The following is a 25,263-nucleotide window of genomic DNA, read 5'->3' on the forward strand; positions in this document are numbered from 1 at the left end:
ATCGCAGAGTTTAAAAACACTGTGCAATTCAGCATGAGGGTTTACTGACAGTTTACACACACACACCCAAAAAAACCACTGGGTGCACAGGCATTTTGATATTCCTAAACTCGACTTTTCATCCTGATCTGAAACTCCATATGGCACATCAACAGGTTTAATTCTTTTCCAATAAAAATGCATTAAAGCTTGCTTTTAAAGAGCACATGATTAAATTCAAAGTGATTTCTGAGACAATCAAATGGCACTTATTACCTGCTGTGTATAACAATTTAGTTTTTTCAATTTCAAGCTCAGGGCCCCATTTTTCATCCATTTGAATTGGTGTTGACAGTTTCTTAAAATGTTGGACTAAATCCTGGGCAGTTGTGGTTTTTCCAAGCTGAACTTCACTGCACTGAGCAAGCAACCGTGTAGCCAGTGCAACATTCCCACGTTTCCTAGCAAACTTTGCAGCAGTCAGTCCCAATTCCATTAAGTGGCTTCTAACTGGAATACTTTGCTCTGGAAGTACATACATACAAGTCAGAAGTGTTCAGGAAAGTCTTTTTTAATGCATTTCACTCACAACAAACTGTGTACATTTTCCTTGAACAATATTGCCCTGGACTGAAACCACATAAAACTATTCCTTTTCCTTAAAGTGTAAAAATATATCCTGAAAACAATTGTTGATTTAAACCCAAAGGTACCTTTGCTTCTGATGGAATCTATTCTTCCGTTTTTAGTTTAAAGATGAAAATTGAGACATTTTATGGCTGAATAATTCATTACTTTACTACTGTAGTTTGGGAAAAGGTAAGTTTACACCCTCCCAGCAACAACTGATACAAGCAAAAAAGTTAAAATATAACATCATAGGCTACGAGCAACACATACATATTGGAGTTTGTATCCCTGCAGTTTAAACCTATAAAAGAGAGAGGTGCTTCTACTTTAATGCATATACCTTTCAGTTTCTGCAGCAACTGATTCTGGTACATGGTATATCTTAGGGCATGCATCCATGGTCTTACGTCTTGTTGCTTGCATGAACGCAATGCTTCGCTGAAGAGAGGAACGAGACAATCCTGTAAAAAGCACAGACGTTGAGTGCTCGACAGACCTTTAAGCTGTCTAAAAAAGCTCTCTTTTTCCAGATTTCTAATATAAACTTCCCTACGCAGGTGGTGTGTACACTCTCAAGATTACAACTGTATGTCAAATTTAGATGCCATAGTTAATGTATCTCTTAATTTGTCCTTCATACGTTACAATTCAGCTTTCAGCAACATAGTGTCCTGCAAATGTTTTGGACTTTAACTCCCATCAACCCTAGCCAACATGACCAATGGTAACGGGGAACAAATAGGGGAAACCGCAGGCCTCAACTTTATGGAAAGAAGGGAAGTCTTGAGGGTCAAATCAGAAGCTTAGGAATGATTGCCCACTTGAAAGGACAGCTGGAATCACTTTGTCTAGCATGCACTGCCATCTCATGCCTAGACTCTGAAGTACACTGAATTTCGTTGTCCCTGGACCAGGAAGCCATGCCAAATGGAGGAAAAATTAAAGGTACTTTGAACTCGGAAAAGTGCATTCACCATTCCTTGATTCTTCACTTTCACAAAGAAGCAAGAAATGGGCAACAACAATTTGTTGATTCCCAGTTTCTTGGTTGTTCTTTAACTTGCCTTCTTTCCTTTTTTTACTTTTGCATGTCTCACTGTGAGCATTTTAATCAATGTCGATATATATTGTTACTGAACCTTTTCCAGTAACGATTCCCATCTTTGACAAAAGTTATGCAATTCTGAGATTTGTTTAAAGGCTTCAAGGTAAAGCTATTTAATAGGCAACACACCCAAGCTACTCTGGGTTATGCTTTTCTTCCTATTGCACACTTACAATATAACCCTACTGTCAGCTCATGTAATCTCACCACTGAGTGAGATTACATGGCTCAGTGGTAGAGCACCTGCTCTGCATGCAAAAGGTCTCAGGTTTGATCCCCAGCTTCTCCAGGTAGGGCTGGAAAAACTCCTGCCTGAAACCCTGGAGAGCTGCTGCGAGCCAGTGTTGACAACACTGGACTAGTTGGAACAATGGTCTGACCCTGCGTAAGGCACCTTCCTACGTTCACCCTATGCAGGGTTTGAAAGTATTAAGCTAAGAAACAAGAGAATCTTACGGCACCTTAAAATAGATTATTTATTTATTTATTACGTTTTTATACCGCCCAATAGCTGAAGCTCTCTGGGCGGTTCACCAAAAAAAAGCTTTCATAGCTTTCATAGCAATGAAAGAATAAGCTTTCATAGACTACAGCCCACGTTTTCATATGTGCCTCCCGGACCTTAAGATCATCCACAGGGGTCCTTCTCCGTGAGCCCCTGCCAAAGGAAGTGAGGCAGGTGGCTACTAGGAGAAGGGCCTTCTCTGCTGTGGCACCCCGGCTGTGGAACGAGCTCCCCAGAGAGGTTTGCCTGGCGCCTACACTGTACTCCTTTCGTTGCCAGCTGAAGACCTTCTTATTTTCTCAGTATTTTAACATCTAATTTAACTTAAATTTAAACTTTGCTGTTTTAATTCCACATTTTAACCTATATCAATTTTTGCTGTGTGGTTTTATCCTGGTTGTGCTTTTTATATTGTATTTTGTATTTGTGTTTTTAGATTGTTGGTTGTTTTTTATGCTCTTCATGATTTTAATTTTTGTGAACCGCCCAGAGAGCTTTGGCTATTGGGCGGTATAAAAATGTAATAAATAAATAAAAATAAATATGCAGTGTTATCGTCAGCTGGCAGATTAGATATGCCCACACACACACTCAAGACACACACACAGAGGTACAGAGAAAAAATGTTAACAGTGAGAATTAAATGGCAATGAAACACAAAAGGCACATTCTCTCTATCATCCAGACACTAGGGTGTTCCCCGCTCAACCCAAGAGGAGGCAGAATCTTTTAAAAGGAAGAAAAACAATGCCGAGTTTCTTTTCTGCCTCGACAACCTGTTAAGAGGTTGAATGTGGGCTCTGAAGACGAAGGAACCAAGGGCAAAGGTTCTCCCCACATTTCTCTCTTAATGGGTTCCTGAGGAATCCTAGCATTGTTCTCCTCTCCCTTTGGCTTCCACCTGACCTCCCTTTGCCTTCTCAGGCATCTAAGGGTTAGCCAAATCACGCCCCACTGGAGGCTGGGAACATGGAAGGTTATTCGATCTATGACAATTCTTTGAGAAGATTATATATCTGCAAGGATAAGCACAGTGATCAAGCACAACAGTACTATTTGATGACGGCAATTAACACCTATAATGAAGTCGGAAGTTGTTGCTCCCTCTGGAAGTATAACACTGAGATTTTTGACTTTGTTCTACGTGGCATAAAGGTAGACGTATGTTTCAGCTGCAATATGGCAGTTTATGCATTCATCAGGGCAGTTCACGTGTGAATAGGTGCCAAAATATATAAATATTATCTAAATACATGAAATGGTTCTTTATGCAAAAAAAAAAAAAAAAATGTACCTCTGAGGAAAGTCTATTGGACACCGTATTTTCCAAAGCAGATGAACAGTACAACTGTAGGGTACTCAGTACCGGCAAAGACTGAGACACTGTCAGGGTGGCAAGTCTTAAAGGTCCAATGGCAATTCGTGAAGTCTGTTTCAAGTATTTTATAAGGTTCCTGAAACAAAAAATGACACGAGTCACTAACTATTCAAGTTACTATATTTCACTAAAACTGAAATAAATCTAGATTCCCAGTTCAATTATTCAATGCCTTCTTTTGGCTATAAAAATACAAAATGCACAAATAAGCAATATTAAGAGTAGCATTAGTAACAGTATAAATCTATTTAACTTAGAAAAATTAGAAGAAGCTACGCTCTAGCCTATCTTAAATATTAATATACATGAGATATAAAGCTCACATTCTAACAGAGTAGACAGAGCTAATTCTTTTGGGGAGGTGGAAAAAGAGGGGAACTCCGTAGCTCAGTGTGACAGAGCAAGTATTTGGCATGCAGAAGTTCCCAGAGTTAATCCCCGACTTCTCCAGGCAGGGCAAGGAAAGAATCTTGCCTGAAACCCAGGAGACCCATTGCTGCCCATTAGTGTCGCCAATACTAGGCGAGATGACTCAATTGTCTGACTCCGTACAAGGCAGCTTCCTGCGTTCACCTGGCCCTCAGGTGGAGTTGTTTGGATAGGGGAGCACTCCTGTGCCCCCTTCTAGATTCCAGAACTACCGCATTGGCATTTTGTAAAACTCACTCAGTAACGGGTTGCCACTTTTGTTCCTGCTCGATGTGGTTAATTGCTGTTGCCAGACATACCGAACTTCTCAATAACTGAACCTCAATGGCTTTCTGAAGTTCTCTTGGATCAGGAGAAAGCATGTTAGGAAGGAGTTTCTTCATATCTACAAAGATTATTAACATATAAGTGTATCGATAGTTGCTGGCATTCATTATCCAACATGTTGTTTTTCCCGCACAATATACAAAGATAAAGCCACCAATGTACCAGCATGGAACTAAAAACTAAGTCCCTAGGAATCTTCAAGCTTGTAGCAGAGCTTTTAATTCATACCTATTTTTTCTTTTGCTCCTCCAATAAGTAGGTTGATGTCTTCCCCTGGAAGCAATTCTAGCTGTTCCGTGCATTCTGTCAGTTCTCCAGATCCAAAACTGCTTAGAGACCTGCAAAAAGGGTTTAATGCATTCCTTATTTTATCTTAACGACTTTCTGAAAATTAGAACTAAAAAGCCACAAGATATAAACACACAAAGTTGTGAAGTGTAGAAATTCACAATCACTTAATTTTACATTAGCATTTTTATTAATTCATTTTCAAGAATGGTAGTTGTACTGTTCAAAGGCAAAAAAAAAAGAACGGTCTCTCTCCCACCCCAATCAAGTGTTCTGTCAGATTAAGTGGCTCAATGAGAAAATTGCCAGCTTTTAATTTTAATAAAACAAAACACCTTGTACCTGGGCAAGGCCAGGAGGCAGAATCCAGTGGCTTTTGAGCCCCAGCAGCAGAACCAGCACAGACCAAAGTTTGAAAAAACTGCAACTGTCAGAAAACAGGAACCATGGCACATGCATTCACCCAAGTCTGCCTCACAAATTCACACCAGTCAATGCCACTGCACAAGTTAGCTAAAACGGATTACTCCAAGTTGGAATCTCAATGCCAGTGGTGCTTAGCATTAGACAGGGACTTGGGCCTTAGAGAAGAAAGAGGGCATTCAAAACCCTCTATTGCAGAGATAGGCAACCTTTTCAGCCCCATAGACTGCATGTGGTGCAGGGTAGGGGACCGCACAGATGTGCCTGTGCCCACACACTATCTCTTCTCCCCACCCAATCACAGCGCCCCTCCCCTCCCTGCCCATTTTGATGCCCATGCTGGGGTGGGGGGAAGGGGAGATTAAAGCCTCATCCACTCCCACCAATCCCATCTGAGACCACTGTTTCCCCGGCCATCTTGGCAGCAACGGAATTGCTGGAGAGCAAGAGTGGCTTTAATCAACCCACTTTCCAGCAATCCTGGCCGACATCACTGTTTCCCCATCACAGTTAGCATCTGGGGAACAACAAACCTGACCGTATCGGGACCGTTTGCGGGGAGGCAACTAAATCCTCTTCCCCGCCCCCCTCCACCCCAGCAACCAAATTTGGGGAGCGTGGAGTCTTTTCCCCATAGCCCAATGCTAAGCAGGAGGGGTGGTTAAGGGGCCTCAAGGGTTAAATGCACCCAAACCAGTCTAGAGATGGCAGAATGGGAACAGCCCCTGAGCAGGATCAACATCTCCCCAACGTCACCTTCCTCCCAGAATTGGGTAAGGTGCACTTGGGACACTTTCTCTCTCGGGCTGCTCTACCTTGGTCCCCAATTTGGAAGTGCCCAATTATCTGGCCTTCAAGGTAAAACCAGCTATGATCTGTACAGGTCCGCTCTCCTCGCTTCCATGTTCTCTGGTTCTAAGCAGCTCTAGCAAGCTGAAACAAGCTCCCACGGCCACTTATTATTGCAGAGGTCAACGACACTTACTTGATGTAGTTGAAATCTGCTTTTAAATTGACAGAGGTACTGCTGGTGTTTTTTTTCAGGTCATGGACCACGTTCTGCCATTCTTGCACAGCAGACCAGTCAGCGATGGAGATGTAGCACTCGCAGGCTTTGTTGCCCAGATAATTTATGACTTCAGGTGAAGAGTCACTTGGTTTAGCCAAAACGGTTTTTCGCAAATCTCCTGTGCAAGTAAAAATAAATAAATCACTGCCCGTCAAATTTCCGATGTAACTTTTATTTTTATATGATGTCCCTAATACAGCAAGGTAAGATCACTCTGCATAGGTAGAATCACCGTACACATTTTTTACTTTTTATATTTTTTAACTGTGGCACCTTTGCAACCAATTCATGTTGCAAGTAGAGATGTAAAATTTCCGGAAATTTTGAAGCCATGGGAAAAAAACGGGGTTTTTTCCAGGGGTTTCGGGGGGAAATGGAAATTTTCGGAAAAATTGAAATAATGCAATATTAGCACCTTTTACAGATTAAAATTCACTTTGTTACTCTAGGAACATAAAATATAATTATGTCCAAGTTGGTTTGGCATAAAATTATTACATTTGGTATATTAAAAGTGCAGAGTATTCAAACAATTATTACAAATTTAATTTATTTTACTTTTTTTTTACTTTTTTTTTTGGTAACAAATGGAGTTACAAGCTCCTGAACTGTTAGGAACACCTGAACTGTAAGGAACCTCTTTGGTTCTGCCAGTTTATGAGGAGCAGGCAAAAAACAATTTAAAACAACAACAGAAGAAACCACCAACATTAGTAACAAAGAAAATTATTTATGTTTCCGCTAGTCCTCCAGTGTCAAGACATAAAGCACCCATTCCCATAAAAAGAACTGAGTAGAAACCAAGGTTCAATGAATATGCATGAAATTTAATCAAGACTCATTTTCTGAGCTACAGCCGTCACTATCAGTTTCAGTCTCTGCTTCAATGGCAGTGCCGCCCCCTAGAGGCAGAAATGCATCTTGCTCTTGCATTTGAGAGCTGTAGCCTCAGTTTGCAACCTAGGACTTGCTTGTCCTCAGTGCACAGAAATTGTAATAATCTGATACTGTACAGCTTTTAGAAATAATTTGGAGAAGTAAATATCTGAACACCTTGTCTTTAACATTTTATTCATCATGCTAAAATAAAACATCCCATAATCTGTTTTTTCTTCATTCCCCCCCCCCCCAATTTTTTTGGAAAAACACCAAAAAAGGGTTCAGAAAAAAACTGTTTTTTTCCCAAATTTTCCCGGGGTTTTTCTGGGCCTTCACATCTTTAGTTGCGAGGTGGAAAACAGTGTGAAGCTCTCCTGCCTCTCCTCTTCCCTAGCTGGAGACGTGGCACCACTCCTTACGACCTCCTGGGAAATGAGTGGGGCACCTGCCGAGTAAATGGTGTCACCCCTCACACTCTAAACATTGGGGGTGTTGGCAGGAACGCACCTGCCACCAGCTGGCCAAACCACATTAAAAATCAATCCAAGCTATCTACACGAACACTTACCGTTGAGAGAGTGCTTGGGGCTGGCGTTATTGCCGCTGTTTGAGTTGGCCAACTTCAGAACAGATTTATCAAAACCTGTGACGCAGCAATCCACTCCCGTCATGGCGCAAAGATGCTCCTGGTACTCCACAGCTGCTTTTTCAAACCTTAAAAAAGATTTAAGTGGCAGGAGTTAGCCAAATGTCAAGAGGCCCTCCTCTTTAGGTTGACATATTCTATTGCACAGTAAACATTTCTGATCTTGTAGCAATGAGAAGAGCATATAGCAGGTTTTATTTATTTTATTGATTTATTACATTTCTCTATCACCCAGTAGCCAAAGTTCTTTGTCTTAGCAACAAACAGACCAGAGACTCAATCTCTGGTCTGTTTGTTGCTAAGACTCAACTAGGGGTTCTCTTCATTGGTTGTTTGTAGTTATCAACCCATAGTTCCAGGTTTGCATGAAATGAGAACCATGGTTTGTTGTTACTTGCAAACTAGTTCATACTCTCAACTAAAGCATGTAATTTATTATATTTCTATACCTCCCCATAGTCGAAGCTCTCTGGGCAGTTCATAAAAATTAAAAACATAAAAACGTAAAAATATATGAACAGCATAGACAGACAGACAACATACATCTAAAAACAATTTTTAAACCATCAGCCAAGGACAATCCTACTAAAAGACTCATTACATGCTGCAAAATGTCTGAGAGAAGAAAGCAGTTTTAACCTGGCACCAAAAAGATAACCTTGTTGGTGCCAGGCAGGCCTTGTTGTTTGCATGGCGTGACTTACCGTCCTTCTGCCTGCAGAGCTACAGAGTTAATCCAAGCAAGACTCTTTCCAACAACAGCAGATGACCAGACAGCTATTCCTTGGATGGCTTCCGGGCAATGAAGCTCACAGAGTGCTTCTACCACCATCATGATTGTTACTTCTAATTCATTTCCCTGGTACCAGAGAGGGGGGGAAACGGATAGTTCAAGTTATAGCCTAGAGTAAAACAAAATGATCCCAATCGACAAAACCCTTTTACGCTCATGTACAGGTTTGTATACGCTCAGCAAGTCTTTGTATAGTAAACCCTGAACTGTAGTCATCATATCCCCCACCCTAGCAACCCATTACAAGCAGCATTTTAAGACTGGGGCAACCGGTTTATTTATTTATTACGTTTCTATACCACCCAACAGCTGGAGCTCTCTGGGCGGTTCACAAAAATTAAAACCATTCAAAGTTCCAATTCAGGAATGACAAGTACTTGTTTTTTTTAATCGACAGATACCAACAACTTGGGTTGAGATCCTAGTGGAGGCTGCTCAGATAAAAAACCATGAAGATCTGGCAATTTGTGGGAAGAAGCTTATCTACGCCATTTTTAAGATAGTGTCTGCCATTTTGAAAGATGGCTGCCATATTGATTTCTAATTGATTTTTTTGGGGGGGGGTCCCTATCTTAAATGACTTATATAGGCCTAAAGTAAATGTGAACAAAGTAGCACCTTCTTACCACAAATTGCTGGATACTTACACGAACAGACCCAACTATTCCTACAGCAGATCCTTTTCTGTCATTTACCTCACACAGTAACTTTGCAATGAGGGACAAAGACAAACAAAGGATCAGTTTGCTATGAATTAAACCCACTATTGTTTACTCAGATAAAATTAACATTGTGAAGATATTTTTTGGTATAGAAATGCAGCACCTGAGAGATATTATTGGTCTTCATTTCTGTCAGTAAATCAAAGCCATGCCTGATGGTCACAGCCGGCTGCCCAGCCAATAGTCCAACACGCATGATGGAAAGTCGTATTCGAGTTAGCCAATCCTGGCAAGTCTGCCGGTTGGTATAGAAGAATGTCCTGATAACCTTCAGAAGTGGAGAGAAAGAGAAACCTCATTTTTGTTTTATCTATTCAATAGAACACAGTTACACTGCAGAATAATTTGCATGATATCTATCAATTTCTCCCTAATAATTCTGGAATATCAACATTCTTTTTATTATTATTTATTTATTTATTTATATAGCACCAACAATGTACTTGGTGCTGCACAAAATATACAAATAAAACAGCGATACCCTGCCTAGAGGCTTACAATCTAAAATCACATTAAAACATATGAAGGGGGGGAAGGGGTTCACAAAGCAGAAATAAGAGAAAAATCATAGTAATAAGAACAGTAAATCAAGCTAAAATACCAAAAGCTATTGAAAACAAATGAGTTTTCAAATGCGTTTTAAAATCTACAATGGAACTCGTGGTACGTAGTTGCTCTGGAAGAGCATTCCAAGCAAACAGGGCAGCCAGAGAGAATGGGCGAAGCCGGGCAAGAGAGATAGAAACTCTTGGGAGGGAGAGCAACATAACATTTGAAGAACGGAGGGTACGAGGGGGATGGTAGAGTGAAATGAGAGAAGAAAGATAAGAAGGTGCAAGACCATGACACGCTTTGAATGTCAGCAAAAGAAGCTTATACCGAATTCTATATTTTAATTTCTATGTTCCCCACCCCCACCCCCTTCGAAAGCAAAAAACTTTGTAGAACCAGAACTATGCAAAGCAAGTCCACAGGCCACAATCTTTCCACTGGGTTAATAATTAACACAGCACTGTTAAGAAACAGAGTAGGTTGGAAAATTAAACATTTATAATCTGTTTGATAGGGGTGCAACAGCTGCTGTTCCAACTGAATGCACTGTTTTCAAGTAAACAAGAAGTGAATGAACTGATCAGCTCCCAAAACCTTTAGAGCTGCACAGCATCTACGAAATACTACGGTCAAGGACAATGTTCCTTCATGGGAAACATTTGGAAAAATTACACCCGTTGGACGTCCTGGGCAAACTGGCATTTCCCATGAAAATGATTTTGACTAGCGAGATTTGGAAAGACCTCCTTTTATCCAAGGACCCTGGGATGCTGCTGACAGACAGAGTAGTGAAAGCTGGGCTAGGTGGATTAAGGCAGTCTTCTAGGTTTCCTACGCTAGAAATGCCTGGGATGAAAAGATGAAGGTGGCAAGAGGAATCAGCTACTGGATGTCACGTTTTAAGGGTAGTTTTCAGACAGTGGTCAATGAAAGAGAAGGTGGGGTATCATGGTGGTTTCGGGGGGGGGGGGGGAAACAAGCAGCAAAGTTGCATGGAAGTATTTGAGTATCAGCTCATCTGCCCCTTCAATACAACTGGTGAACAGCATTCAACACATCACATAGGACCTATCTGCACGTCAAGGCAACAGTTCACCACTGTATTGTTTAGCCCCTAGACAACCCATTGGTCCAGGTTCACACATCATACTGACAACAGGTTGTTTGCAGTTAACAGAAGGGGCTCACAGATGGTGCACGTCCTCACGAATCGTGAGTTAAAGAACCCAACATTTTGCCACCCTGACATGTGGACCAGGTCATAGTGTAGTTTTGCCTTGAGGATGGCAAAGGCAGAGGAGCGTAGGACAACGTCTGGGAACTCTCTGGAAAACGTCTGGGAACTCTCTGGAAACTCTCTGACTCATGACAGCACAGCAGAGCTTTGCAGGAAAGCAGAACTCTTAAGTTCTCCTGTACATTTGCATTTCAAGTTCAAGTAAACACACATACAGACACACACGGAACAAAATTAACTAAGTCTCAAAGTCAAGTCAAAATGGTTTGATTTCAGGTTATCTTTTCCAGTAAGAATGGGGTAATTACAAAGTGAAAGTCTCAGAATAAAGTGAAGGAAATTGTATTCTTGAAGGTCACAGGTGATTTGTGTAATAGGTCTGTCAACCAACTTGCCTAACAGTATTTATTTAGTTTTATTTATTACATTTCTATACTACCCAATAGCCAAATCTCTCTCTGGGAAGTTCCCAAAAACTAAAACCACAAAAAACAACATATATAAAACCAGAAGTAAAAGCGAAGTGAAGATCTGAAACACAATTCATTTAAAAACAAATGTGAAAGGCTAAAACGCCTGGGAATGTATGCCCGAGTAAGCCCCAAACCAGGTTTATTATGGAGATAATGGGTACACCCCACAACAATTTGGGGAAGCCATGTGAGAAACTACAGTTATTGCAGCGGACACAAACCTTGGGTGGAGATGTGAGTGCATTAGCACATCCTTCATAAGCATTGTACATCAATTTCTCCAAGTTCTCCAAGTACTGCAGAAGCAAAACCAGTCTCAGCTGGTTGCTGCTATGGCCTTCATCATTGTCCGCTGTCGTCCACTGGCTGACATCTTGATCAGGGTTTAATGTGTGGGCTGCAAGGCTTCTAATGATACCTGAAAGCATCCATTCAGAACATTTTATAGTGCAGGATATCAGACTAACACTTTCAAGCAAAAACTATTACTTTCAAAATAATAATCCATTAATTTCAGGAACCATCAAATGTGAAGGCCAAAGAAAACTGGAACATTCAATGAGAACACACTTCCCTGACGCTCTCGAATCTCTGGGACTTCCTTCCACCTTCCAATTTCTCCAACAAAAAAATGGAAATGGGGGGAAACCCTCCTATGAAATGTTTTGCCATTTGGAAAAAGTAAAATCCTTTTAAACAAGGTTTTACTTTTTTCCTACTTGTCAGATGGCAGTAACTAAAATGCATGTCCTTATACAACATAGGGTGCAGCAGTTTCTTGCTCACTAGGATTCATTATAGCCACAATTTTGCTAGGATAAAACTAAAGCATTTATACTGCTGAGCCGGCAATCTTATGCATGCTTGCCTGGGAGTAAGCTCTAAACACACTGGGTCTTACTTCTGAGTAAATATGCATAGGATTCTTTTATATAAAGTGCCTGTTGGCTGGGTACCCTAAAAGGTGGCTTAAAAAGTATTTAAATTAGTAAAATTGCACTGTAAATTTCATAAATATTCCAATAAGTATACACGGTTACATGCTAACTAAATCAAAAATGCATTTTATGTTATGACAGTAAAAGTTCAGCTTTGTTAAAAAGAAAAAAGTATTGCATATATTTCATTTTCCCAAACACTTCCAATTTTTTCCAGAAAGAAACGCCAACAAGGACACATTTTGCTCCTGATGATTAAGAGTTCTGGAAATCTTATATCTCCCCTTATACCAGGAATCTTAAACTAAAAGAAAAACTCTTTCAAAAATATACAAGGTTTTTAAGGTTACCTTCAATTGTCTGGAATGTGTCCTGAGCCCTGCCTAGCGGTGTCCTTAATTTTGAGAGGACAGTAAATTGGGCTGCTTCCCAGATAGCCCACTGCCAAAGAACAGCTTCTGTTTTCAATAAATTGCGTGGTATACTTAATTGGTCACGTTTATCCAGTCTTTGGCAACTGTAAAATAACCTTTCTAGCCAGCTCTCTTTCCTGAAACAAAATCCAGTATTGAGACAGATGTATAGCTGTTAATATCTACATATATTTCAATATTCCACTTGAAATTGGACGGGGGAGCAGTAAGTTCTATAAAAGGTATATTTGTGCAATTATCGCTGCTCTATCATTTATCGACATCTCTGCATTTGGGTGCAACAGGAATTATGGCTTAGCATTACGTAAATGAGCCTCGGGTTTCTCAGCTCCCCAATCCCCTCTCTCCGAAGCACAGCCATGAGGAGACTGGAAGCTTTCGCTTCTGTTTTCAACTAACTGCAGTTCTGCATTACAACCTGGACCACCTGGGCCCTCATGTCCTAGGCTTTCCATAGGCATCTGGACAGCCACCGTAGGAATCGAAGGACTAGATAGGCAAGGGCTCATCTTATGTTCATAATTTAGATTAGCCACAGTTTAGGGTTAAAACCTAACATTGAACTGTGGTTGAAAACTGAAATGAAAGCTTCCATCTCTTATTGTCTGCGCCAGACATCATAAGCCCTTCTGAAACACACACCTTGTGAAAACCTTTGAGTTACTACCTACAAAGACCCATAATGACTAGGGGGGAAAAACTCCTTTCACCAAATCTGAGCAGCCAAACAAGCACAGTCCCATTCTTTATGGCCTTTGGTGGAAGAGCATACCGGTGAAAAGCATTATGCTACTGAATTTTAAAATATATATTTCTGCTGACTGACATGCAGCTTTGGAAGGAAAAAACTGTATCAGGATTTGGGTTCAAGGATGAATTCAGGCAACACCGAGCATTTCTGTGACATCAAACAGTTGTAATTTTGAAGTTTAAAAGCTGCTGAAGTAAAGAACTGCCAATGCCACTATGTCCTACACTTTAATGGAAGTACTACATCCATTTGCATCTCAAGAAAATATATATTTTGCATCAAGTTGATTGAATTATTTAATGTATTGTCTAAAAAAAATTACAAATCTCTTGACAATTGACTGCCACAAGCCATACACCAATCGTTTTCAAGAGGATGTGTAATTTGCTACTTATTCTTTACAAAATAAAAATGTCCTTACCCTGTTCTGTGAGAGCTCCCATACAAGATGAAACTAATGATATCGGAAAAGTCTTGTGGATGAAAAGTATTACTTGGAGCTTTGCTCATATGATTTCTTATGGCTAAGGAGATTTCTTGTATTTCTGTATGGTGGTTGTTACTGCGAAGAGAAAAATGCATTATTTTTTTGGTGAGGTCCTCCTTACAAACCATATCTCCTTCCATCAGTCATCCACATACAAGCTCACAATAGGATCTAAATAAGTATCATCCCCTCCCGCCACTAACAAGTGGAACTCTGCTTTTATATGCATTGTTGCTACATATATACATGCATAAGAAATCCCCCACATTGCCTTGCATTGCCACATACGTCCCTCAAACTCAAGAGAATGGGGAGCCCCTGCTCACCCTCAGAGATTCTGGAGCGCAGAGGCAGAGTAGCAAAGGGTCAGGATGCTGCTTTTGGGAGGGGAGAGCAAAACAATACATTCAACACCCTCCCTGACTCCTCAATCAGCGTGCAGATCATATATATGTGCACAAGCTATGATGCTTGTGCACATATACATTTGATGGTTCCTGAAATTAAGTTTGGGGCTGCTATTGTTTTTAATCAAGGAGCATTGAGCAGTAGCCAGTCCTGGCATTATCCTCCTTGCCTGATAATCTTTTCAGTCTACCACTGTGCGACAAAAGCTGTCAGATGACAGCCTGTCATAGAGCAGAAGCAACTTGGCATAGATCTTCTGCCCACCAATTCCATGCAGCCAACAGGTACCAGGAGTTGGTGGCTGCTACTATCAGACCTTCACTGCGCTCTGGGAGATTCCTCTGTAGCCCTGGGACAAAATGGAGGAGTGGGTGGCAAAACACACACTCTCCACTGCCCAGCTCCATGCCTCGCTAGAGACATTATGAGCTACTTAAAGTGGGGAAGAGCTGGAGGCGGTAACAGCTTAACTCCCTGATCTTTTTCTGCAAGACCAAGGGGAGCTTATCACCAATAGCTCCACTCTCCTACAATCTCCAATACCCCCATTTCTGCCCTCAGTTGTCCACATGTAGACTGATTTCTGGAAATAAGATACAGCACCTGAAAGGATATGGCTACAACGTGGAACCAAGGGACACTGGGAAGCTGCACGCCCCCGCCTCCCAGGAAGAACATCACGGCAAGGGGAGAGACCAAACTGGCCCCATACATCAGCCAGAGGGAGCAGTTGCAGGCAGCTTACTTTGCCCCTCCCTGCCAGAAGGAATGCACAGTTCCCTGGGATTGCAGATTCCAGCCTCATCTATCAGCCAGAGAGAAGCAAGGGCTGCACCCCCTGCCTCCTAGGAAGAATTTCGCAGCAAGGGGGAGACCAGCCTAGCCCCATACATTGGCCAGAGAAGGAACAGCTGCAGGGAGCTTGTTTCATCCTTCTCTGCCAGAAAGTACACCTATAAGAACTTTGAAACAAAGGGCTAGTGCCTGACTTTTTGCATTTTTCTCCTCCTCCCTTCTAATCTCTTTTTCTTTTGTGTTGTGTCTTTTAGATTCTAAGCCTGAGAGCAGGATCTGTCTTAATATTAATCTTTGTAAACTGCCCTGGGAGCAGAGTAAAAATGCTATCAATTAATAAATTAAATAAACAATACTAGATGAAGCTTCCCAACACCCTTATTCCCCCAAAAAATCACTGTATTCATGATAGTAAAACCCAAACTACTTACCTCAGTACTACATCTAATGGAATAGACTTTAGCAGTTTCCCAAAAGCTTGCCTTATACGAGCCCCACTGTGGACTAGCTGAACACGGCATACGTCGACACATCTGTGCCGCAAACAAAAAATAAGTAAATAAGGAGCGCATACATGACCGAATGTGGCATTTGCCTTGGGAACAGGAAAATAAGTACCTCTGCAACAGGTCATCTGGTAGAGAAGGTGACAGAGCGTGGAGGCTACTACATGCCTGAAGACAAATATTGACATCCTCCAGAAGAGCTGTGTATTAAGTGAAAAGAAGAGTGTGTTATTTTCCATCGGAATAACTTAAGCCAGGGTGTCATTCTTTTATCATCAAATAACATGATCTCCAACATCAAAGGCCATTTAAGAAAAATAAATATCAGCAATGGTACTGCACCTCTTTTACTCAATTCCGGTATAAGCAACATCTTAAGCTTACATCCCTAACATCAGGGTCTGGGTAAGCCAATGTACAGACAGCTCATGATGTGCTTTGTTAATAGAATTCAGTTCCAGACCGTTACATGCTAACAGCTTGCCCTGACCCAGTGGAATTGATGACATTTTTTTCTTTGAACATGACCCCATACTATGTCGAAGTTCGCTTTTGAAACCGAGAGGAATTTTCCATGCAATGGAGAGGGGAGTGGTTCAAAGGGAAAAAAGCCAAATGCCTCTTAGGTTTATGGCACTTGTTTCATAATTCTTTGAATTTTGTATTGCATTTCCCTGCCCCCACCCTGGATATAAATTTAACTGTTCTACACACAGTACAATAATGCAGTGTACTTAAAGATTACCTATCCCTTTCCTGCCATGCTAACCCTCAATTTCTCACTACTTTGCACAATAAGTTCTACAACATGGGTCACCTGTTGCGGAGACATTTAAGAAACAAAGTCTCCAGTGTGGCACCTGAAAAACTTAACAAATTTATTCAGGCATAAATAAAATGTATTCATCTTTAAGGTGGAACACAGGAGTCTTCATTGTTTCTGCTGCAACAAAGATGGCTACCACTATGGAATTTGTCACTTAATTTAAAGCTGGGTTGAAAGAAGGGGAGTTACCAGTATAGCTAAAACAGTGACAATGGAATCGGACGGCATTTCATTTATTCATTTCCTATGTTAAACCGAAGAAGAGTAAAATTCTTACTGTTTGCTAGAAGCCCTTTGCCGAACTTATGAAAAGATGGGAGAGAGAACAGTGGTGCATAGGTCTCTGATTTTTTCATTAGGACAGCCACTTCCAAAGCCCAGGTCATTAATAGTTTCCTAGAAATGTAACAGTTACTCTAGATCATTACAAATTACACATCCACCCATTCTCCAAGCATGCTTTAAGTTTACAAATAACAGAGAGACTGAGTGACATGATATAAAATATCAGAAATATCCAAGCATGTGGCCACTTTACCTAGTAATGCAAAAAACAAACAAACAAAGAAACACCTTAAATCATATAGAAATTAGCAGCAGTATGTGTGTTACTTACAAATAAAGGCTGCAATCCTGTGCAGCGTTACTGGGGAGTAAAGGCCACTGAACTCAGTGGGACTTGCTTCTAATTACACACATTCATATGATCCAACTGTAAGTTTTGAATGCTCTGTACTAAATAGGCTGTTTTAGAACAGCTTTGGAATTGTTAGGCGTATACAAATTATTATTTTTAGAAACTACCTTCCTGCAACACATAACTTAGGCACCTCTCCACCGTGCCTGGGTCCAGCTCCAGCTCAGAGCCCCCTCCCTCCTGCTACCAAGTGTCTCTGCAGAGGCCACCAGTGACGGAGGAAGCAGCAGCCAGGCACCCCTCCACCGTGCCCAGCTCCAGCTCAGAGCCCCCTCCCTCCTGCTACCAAGTGTCTCTGCAGAGGCCACCAGTGAGGGAGGAAGCAGCAGCCAGGCACCTCTCCACCATGCCTGGGTCCAGCTCCAGCTCAGAGCCCCCTCCCTCCTGCTACCAACTGTCTCTGCAGAGGCCACCAGTGACGGAGGAAGCAGCAGCCGGGCACCTCTCCGTGCCTGGGTCCAGCTCCAGCTGAGAGCCCCCTCCCTCCTGCTGTCAACTGTAACTGCTGAACTTTCCAACTAAGATTGTAGTGCCTGAATTTGCTTTCCTTTCCTCCCTCCTCCTCCTCCCTCCCAATCCCCTTTCCTTTTGTGTCATGTCTTTTAGATTGTAAGCCTGTGGGCAGGGACTGTCAAGAAATACTTTTGTAAGCCGCCGTGAGAGCCTTTTTTGGCTGAATGGTGGCATAAAAATCCTTAAATAAAAATAAAAATAACTAATCCCAGAGCATATTATGACAAACTAGTTCCCTAATTTACATGTATAAACATATTATTGATCTTTAATTAGCACAGCTTATTTCGCCACAGACATGTTATCTTTTGACAGGGAAAAACAAAAACACTAGTTACCTGGTATCATGCGTGAGGTTATCCTTCTTAAGTAAAAGTCCCAAGAGATTTAATATGATAGAGAAATGTTTCTTTGTAGCCGTGGTTACAGTGCTAATGACAGCCCCATCAAACAAGGAAGGAGATGAGGAGCTGAGGCTGCTAGATATGAAGTGGTCGTGTCTGGAGAGCGATACAGAATTTTATTTATTTATTTATTGCATTTTTATACTGCCCAATAGCCGAAGCTCTCTGGGCGGTTCACAAAAATTAAAACCATTCAAAGTATAAAACAAACAGTATAAAAACGTGATATAAAATACAATATAAAAGCACAACCAGGAAAAAACCAGCAGCGGTGCAGAATTAATTTTTAGCCATACCATCTGATGAATACACAGGGTTATCAACACACATCGCTGCAGCTTTTTGATGTACAAAGCATAATAGTGCAAACTGAAGTTCAGCTTTTTCCACACATCACTTTTTTACACCTATCTACTGCCTCCTAGACCACTGTCTTGCTTAGCTTGCCTACTTCGCCAACATGGGTTCCCCTATCTCTAAAGCCATTTTTAGCCCCAGATAATCGGAACTCTCACTTCCTTCAAAAAGAAGAAACTGACTATTAAGATTACATACTGCCCATTTTACCCTCCCAGCAATTCTAATATTCGTGAGTGTTCCAAGACACCACCACCAATCTTCTCCCAGGCATTTCGCAATATGCAATTAGCCTGGGTTTGCTTTTGTAAGTTTCTGTGGTTTTAAATTGTACGTTTTTATGATTTTAAATTTTTGTATGTTGTTTTTAAGTGTTTTTATCCTACGTAAACCGCCCCTGCTATGGGGCGGTATACAAATTAACAAATCATCATAGAATCATAGAATAGTGGAAGGGGCCTATAAGGCCATCAAGTCCAACCCCCTGCTCAATCATCATCATCACATCCAATAGAAGCAGAAGCATCTATTGTGTTGCAAACAGAGCAAGCACTTATCAATGTGCTACTGTTTAAAACGACCAACAGGATTTTTCATTATATAAACAAAACAAATACATCTGAAGCACGCGCACACACACACATTTATACAATGAATTCACACCTGGTGCAATGTGAATAGAGAGTGTAGAGTACTGCATACTGGACTGCAGGAAAGTGAACTGCAATGTCACCATGCGCAACCATCAAGTTCTTGCTCAGCAATGCAAACACCGTAGGAGACAAAGCCCACATCTGCCGAAGGAAGCAATTGTAAACAACAATGCATTTATGGAAGTTCCATTACTAAACGAAGTAGTACTGAGAGCAATTAGGGGGGAAATGGTTATAACTTCTTACAACTGCTACCCAATGATGAAACCAAGAATAAGGAGCTAAGATTTCTTGCAAAGTGTGATGCAAAGAAGTGGGGCAGGCATTTTACACAGGGGGAAATAGCTATTTTCTGTTCTATGCTAGCTGCTAATGCAGGGCCATGTGAACTCGTATACACTCAGTGGGAAACGTATCATTGCACACATTTCCCCTCTCCCTTTATGCTATCATACAGAAAGTGCATAGAAACTGCTGCTCTTTGAAAGAACTCCAAAAGCAAGTGAAGTCACAGAGCTCTTCACTGCATAAAGTAATTTAAAATCACTTTCTGGCCATGAACAAGATACTACTTATGATTTAGTTTAAATAAATTAAGGGCACTAACCTGGGCAGGTGAAAAGTCCTACAACTTCCAGCACAACCCAGACAGGATGGCTGGCTGGAGCATGCTGCAAGTTGTAGAACATTTTTCTGTCTAAACATGCATAAGGTTCCAACCTAAAAGGGCTTATTACTAAAACAGGCTTCCCCAACCTAGTGCCTACCAGATGTTTTGGCCTACAATAGCCTGTGGGCCAGAAGGGTTGGTCATTACTAACTGGAGTGAATGAACTAGACCAGCGGTTCTCAACCTGTGGGTCGCGACCCCTTTGGGGGTCGAACGACCCTTTCACAGGGGTCGCCTAAGACCATCGGAAAACACATATTTCCGATGGTCATTTATTTGTAATTAGAAATAAATATTTCACAATATATAATTACATATTGTTTTTGTGATTAATCACTATGCTTTAATTATGTTCAATTTGTAACAATGAAAATACATCCTGCATATCAGATATTTACATTACGATTCATAACAGTAGCAAAATTACAGTTATGAAGTAGCAACGAAAATAATTTTATGGTTGGGGGTCACCACAACATGAGGAACGGTATTAAAGGGTCGCGGCATTAGGAAGGTTGAGAACCATTGAACTAGACTTTTTTAAATAGCTTACATAAAATTATTAGCCTCCCTTATTCACTCCATATAGTAATGATCACCCCTTTTTCCGTTCCCTGGCCTATGGATGACACTCCCATTGTCTACAACTCCCAGGGCCATGTCAGCTGGAAGACAATGGAAATTGCAGACCAACACATCTGGAGGGCATCATCTTGGGGAAGGCTGTACTAAGCCATATCACCGTAGTGATGCTTTCCACACCCAAGTAAAAAGATACACATTTGTCCTTCTTCAATGCTGCCCAGTGATTGACCTGACACTATGTATGATGCAGCTGCTTTTACACTTACAACAGCCACCAAAGTTCCTGAACTTCATAATATAATAAGTCACTGAAACTGGCGTTGTACAGATACTCACTCCAATCAGCGAGTTTTTTGCATTTCCAATTGTAGTCAGAGCACTAAGGTCAAATATAACAACAAATTTGGCGTTAGCTACATCGAAAACATGGTTCTTGAAAGCGTCGTGTAGAATTTCGGAACAAGCCTCTGGAAGTTGTAGACTGCAAAGAAGACTGTTCAGGGCACATGACATTTCTCCAAGAATCAACTTGTAGGCTGTTTCCAAAACAGGAATGTTCTTTAAGCTTAGTACTGCTTGATACACAGTATGCGCTGCTGCAACAACCTTGAAAACAGAGGAAAAATCAGTATGTCACGAAGGCAGGAGTGGAGAACTTCTTTCAGCCTGAGGACTGAATTCAATCTCAGAGAAGCTGTCAGGGACCACATTCCAGCGGTGAACAGGGCCAAGGGGCAAAGAGACGGGGCAAAAGGGTAGGGCCAAAAATGCAGAAAGCACCAGCATATTGTAGCTTAAAGCTCTTAACTAAGCCTTAGGAAGAGCGTTTCAACCTTTTAGAATAGGGGGAGGGGAATCCAGAAAAGTCAGGAAATCATTAACCATTGGTGGTCGGGGAAAGGAGGCGGGGCCAGAGGAAGCAGGTCCGGACATCTGGGGAAGCCCAGAGGGCTGGATTTGCCCCCTTGGGAGAGCCAGATCCGGCCCCTGGGCCTAAGGTTCCCCACCCCTACACTAAAGCATTGAATACATTAATGTTAAGGTCTCTGGAACAGCATTTCCTACATTCCATCCACTCAGCTTAAAACTATCAGCACAGTTAGCACACAGTTTCATAAGTTCATTGCTGACTCTAGGTAAAGAGGTGGAACAATAGCCATAATTATGGTTTGTCAATTCAGACAACACTACAAGCCATACTCAAAGCTTTCTTAATCATGTTGGGCCGAGCTGCTGACTGCACAACAGTTTACCCTCGTGGACTCTTCTATAATTAAAAGGCATGCATGTACGCGCATTCTTTTAATTTGAGGGTAACATAAATAAAAGGTGCATATAGAACACTGCAGCATGAAATTAACAGTTTATTGCTTACCTCTTTTTCTTTGTGATAACGGAGCACAAGCAACTTAGACTCCGGTACAAACAATTTCTCAATAAATGATGATGGAAGTTTTGTATTTATTTGTTCAACAATCTAGACAAAAAATAAAGACTGGTCATTACACTTTTACTTGACAAAACTTTACGTTGACTCAGAGAGATATTTCGAAATATACCAGCAGCTGCCCCCAGTAAGCCAAGACGTTTACAATGGCAATGTAGGATTCCTAGCGGGCTTACTAACAATTTATAAAAACATATTAAGTGAGCAGTCCGAGGAGTCATCAAGGCCATAGCCATTAGCACAATCCCATGGCTGTAGCGTTTAATAAAACATATTTAGTACAAGCTTCATTAACTTTTTACCAGGAAAAAATCACCCAGAAATCTACCAGTAAATCCAGATCTACCCTTTTCCCACTCTGACCTAAAAGAGCTGTTCAACCTTTCCTTTTCCCCAAAACAACCCCTTCTGTTAAACCAGCTTTCCTCACATTTTATAAATGGGAAACTGGGTTTGGGAAACAGCAACTTGTTCAAGGCCTTTAAATTTATCTCTCATCCAAACTGAAGCTAGGGTATTAACCGAGGTCTCCCCAGTCCACTCTTATGAGTTCTATTCTTAAACTTTTTTATAATGAACAAAATTGTACTAATAAATCCAGATATTATGAGGGTTGTATGTACCAGCATCAATAAGTTCAACACCGAGATGATATAATCAGTACCACAAATCTGACAATTTTCCAGTTGATCTAATCCATAGGTGATGACCATGTCACAGTGTATACTCATACTAGGATCCAGACTACCAAGCAGGACACCAACACACTCATTGGCAGCTGTCAATACAGCCTCAGAAAAGAAGACTTGGTTTGCTGCTGTCACACATCTCATTACCCTGTACAGAACCTGAAACAAAAGGGGAGGGAGGCAATAAAATTTAATTGAAACTTTGGTGAGTCATGCCCCTCTGAACTCAGGCTAAAATTGCACACCCATTTGGATCCATTCCCATCCAACATTTTCAACAGGAAATATTAATGCCACTATTTAAACATTCAATGCATGCCAAGTAAGAAAAGACTCCTGAAGGCTGGAAGAATAAAGTACAGAGAATACATGGGGAACAATGAAACCAAAGTCAAGCACAGGCCCTGTTCAGACAACACAATAAACTATGTTAATTAAGCATTTTGAACTAATTATTATGGCTTCGCGTGTCATGTAACCCATGACCGTGCGTCGTATGACCCATTCCTAACCATGGTGGCTACCTAACCATGGTTTAAACACGCTCACTAAACAATTGCTGCAAAGGGTTAGCGGCCTAACCATGGCTTAGCGTGTTGTCTGAACAGGCCCACTATTACATTGTCCACTGATTCAAGGTCCTAATCTCGTTGAAATCAATGAGACTGGAAAATGCTTAATTTCGGCAGGAGTATATCCAACAGAGGCATTCTGTATCGATTCTTTTCTGCTCTGATTGAAACAAAGAACAAAACAGTAGATCTTTAATCCCATGTAACATCCAATGCCTTTGGGGGTCACATGTCACACAACCTACTGTGGTCTGTTCTATTCATCTTTTAACAGAAAGCAGTTTTCATCTTAACATTAGGATGCACCACTTAGGAGATCCTCAAACAAGGCAGAAGTGATCTATTACATCTTGATCTAAATGAAGTAAGGAAGCACTACATTAATCATTAGAAAACTGGAATGGTGACGAGATATCATATCCAAACATATTGCCTGTAGACAGGAACAGGACATGCATCTTAGTCCAGCCCCAGCTAAGTCTTTCTTCTGAAAAGAAACTGCTTCCTAGTGGATGAAGAGGAAGCACACACTTCCTGAATCACTGGACAAGTAGAGAAAAGATTGGGAGAAGATAGGGAATGAGCATATCAGTTTTGTATCAAATTTTGGATACCCTGCCGCTGAACACTTATATTAACTTCCACGGATTTACCAGTCAAACCGGCGTAAAACAGACAATGAGCCTTACATCAGTTACATATGCTTCAGTAATCGGCGGCCCTCTAATAGGACTGAATCGCTCCCCGATACTCCTCACCACTGTACTGAAAACCCGAAGTAGAGCCGCCAGTTTGGGCAGCGAAACAGAAGGAGGAGGAATATCTTCATCTACTGATTCTCCAGAAGCCACATGGCCGAGGTCCTACATAAAGAAATATGTAGTGTTAGCGTGTGTTCTCAACACTAACTTGAAATTGCAGGGTTCATGTATTATAACACAATAGAATCACAGAGCCAGAAGGAGCCATTTAAGCCATCAAGTCTGCCCTTGCTCAGTGCAGGAATCTAGTTTAAAGCATCCCTGACAGATGGCCGCCAGTCTCTGCTTCAGTGACTGAGAACCGACCATCTCCTTAGCCACTTGGTTCTGTTGCCTGACTGCTCTGACATCAGGAAGTTTTTCCTGATTTTCAACCGAAATCTGCCTTCCTGTAACTTAAGCCCGTTATTTAATGTCCTTGTGATCTTTTTCTGCGTGACAACCCTTTAGGGGCTTGAAAAATGCTAACATACCCCCACCCCCCGCCACTCAGTCTTCTTTTCACAAAGCTAAACATACCCAGTTCCCTCAATCTTTTCATCATAGGATTTGGTTTCTAGTCCCTTGACAATCTTTGCTGCCCTTCTTTGAACTCATTCCAATTTATCTAAATAAGTCTTAAAGTGTAGTGTCCAGAACCAGACACAGTATTCCAGGTGAGGTCTGGCCAGTGCAGAGTAGAGAAGGTAAATACAATACCTTGCACTATATGAACTGAAACCATAAACTACCTTGCGCTATATCAACTGAAACCCTACAAAAAAGATCCTAGTCTTTTAGCTTGTGCATGCCCTTTCATATATAACCGGGTACATCAGGGTGGCACAGAGGAGGAGGAGAGATGGTCAGCTATTAAAAATTAGCTTTGCTTTAAATGCAGCACTTTCAAAAAGCCATGCCAATGTTTCATTAAGAGCAAGGCAGTGTATTAAAATGACTGGGTTTATATATGAATTCAGAATATAGATAATTTCACTCCCTGCCCAGAGAGGCCTGCATTGCCCCAATAACATTATCCTTTCAGGACCTGGCAAACAGGTTGTTTCAACATGTTGAAATTTATTGTATTTTATTTTTGGTATTTTATCTTGAAAACTGTCCTTGATACTTTGCAGCATATCACATCATCATCATCATCATCATTTTAAAAAACCCTGTTGCGCTTAATAAAAGCACCATCATCAAGTTTTACATCTTAAATAAGGGTCTCAAAATTAAAACGTGTTTGCCATCTGTCAAAAAAGATTGCCATGAAAACAAAACTTAGGGGGAAATGATGACTTATTGTAGCCTTGGCAAGAGAATTGCATGTTATCTTTCCTAACAACAAGAGAG

The 25,263-nt window shown here is 41.2% G+C and overlaps 1 protein-coding gene across 2 annotated transcripts in view; it reads right to left on the reverse strand.

Annotated features, from left to right (window-relative positions):
• Window positions 1-25,263, reverse strand: part of SMG1 (SMG1 nonsense mediated mRNA decay associated PI3K related kinase) — an 83,529-nt gene that overhangs the window by 37,589 nt on the left and 20,677 nt on the right. Inside the window, exons 10-30 of one of the 2 annotated variants that reach the window (XM_063143314.1) lie at window positions 23,857-24,030; window positions 22,530-22,754; window positions 21,835-21,936; window positions 20,796-21,065; window positions 19,215-19,345; window positions 18,129-18,290; window positions 16,858-16,976; window positions 15,867-15,954; window positions 15,680-15,781; window positions 13,980-14,120; window positions 12,724-12,923; window positions 11,657-11,853; window positions 9,277-9,441; window positions 8,363-8,517; window positions 7,581-7,726; window positions 6,050-6,251; window positions 4,582-4,691; window positions 4,264-4,411; window positions 3,514-3,673; window positions 950-1,070; window positions 256-504 (exon numbers count right to left, since the gene is read on the reverse strand). In XM_063143314.1, coding sequence (XP_062999384.1) covers window positions 256-504; window positions 950-1,070; window positions 3,514-3,673; window positions 4,264-4,411; window positions 4,582-4,691; window positions 6,050-6,251; window positions 7,581-7,726; window positions 8,363-8,517; window positions 9,277-9,441; window positions 11,657-11,853; window positions 12,724-12,923; window positions 13,980-14,120; window positions 15,680-15,781; window positions 15,867-15,954; window positions 16,858-16,976; window positions 18,129-18,290; window positions 19,215-19,345; window positions 20,796-21,065; window positions 21,835-21,936; window positions 22,530-22,754; window positions 23,857-24,030 — 3,367 coding nt within the window. Of the gene's footprint in view, window positions 1-255; window positions 505-949; window positions 1,071-3,513; window positions 3,674-4,263; window positions 4,412-4,581; window positions 4,692-6,049; window positions 6,252-7,580; window positions 7,727-8,362; window positions 8,518-9,276; window positions 9,442-11,656; window positions 11,854-12,723; window positions 12,924-13,979; window positions 14,121-15,679; window positions 15,782-15,866; window positions 15,955-16,857; window positions 16,977-18,128; window positions 18,291-19,214; window positions 19,346-20,795; window positions 21,066-21,834; window positions 21,937-22,529; window positions 22,755-23,856; window positions 24,031-25,263 lie in introns of those variants that run through there. The other variant, XM_063143315.1, reaches the window with a different exon arrangement.

Source organism: Elgaria multicarinata, chromosome 17 (assembly GCF_023053635.1).
Source record: "Elgaria multicarinata webbii isolate HBS135686 ecotype San Diego chromosome 17, rElgMul1.1.pri, whole genome shotgun sequence".
In the NCBI taxonomy this organism is placed as follows: domain Eukaryota; kingdom Metazoa; phylum Chordata; class Lepidosauria; order Squamata; family Anguidae; genus Elgaria; species Elgaria multicarinata.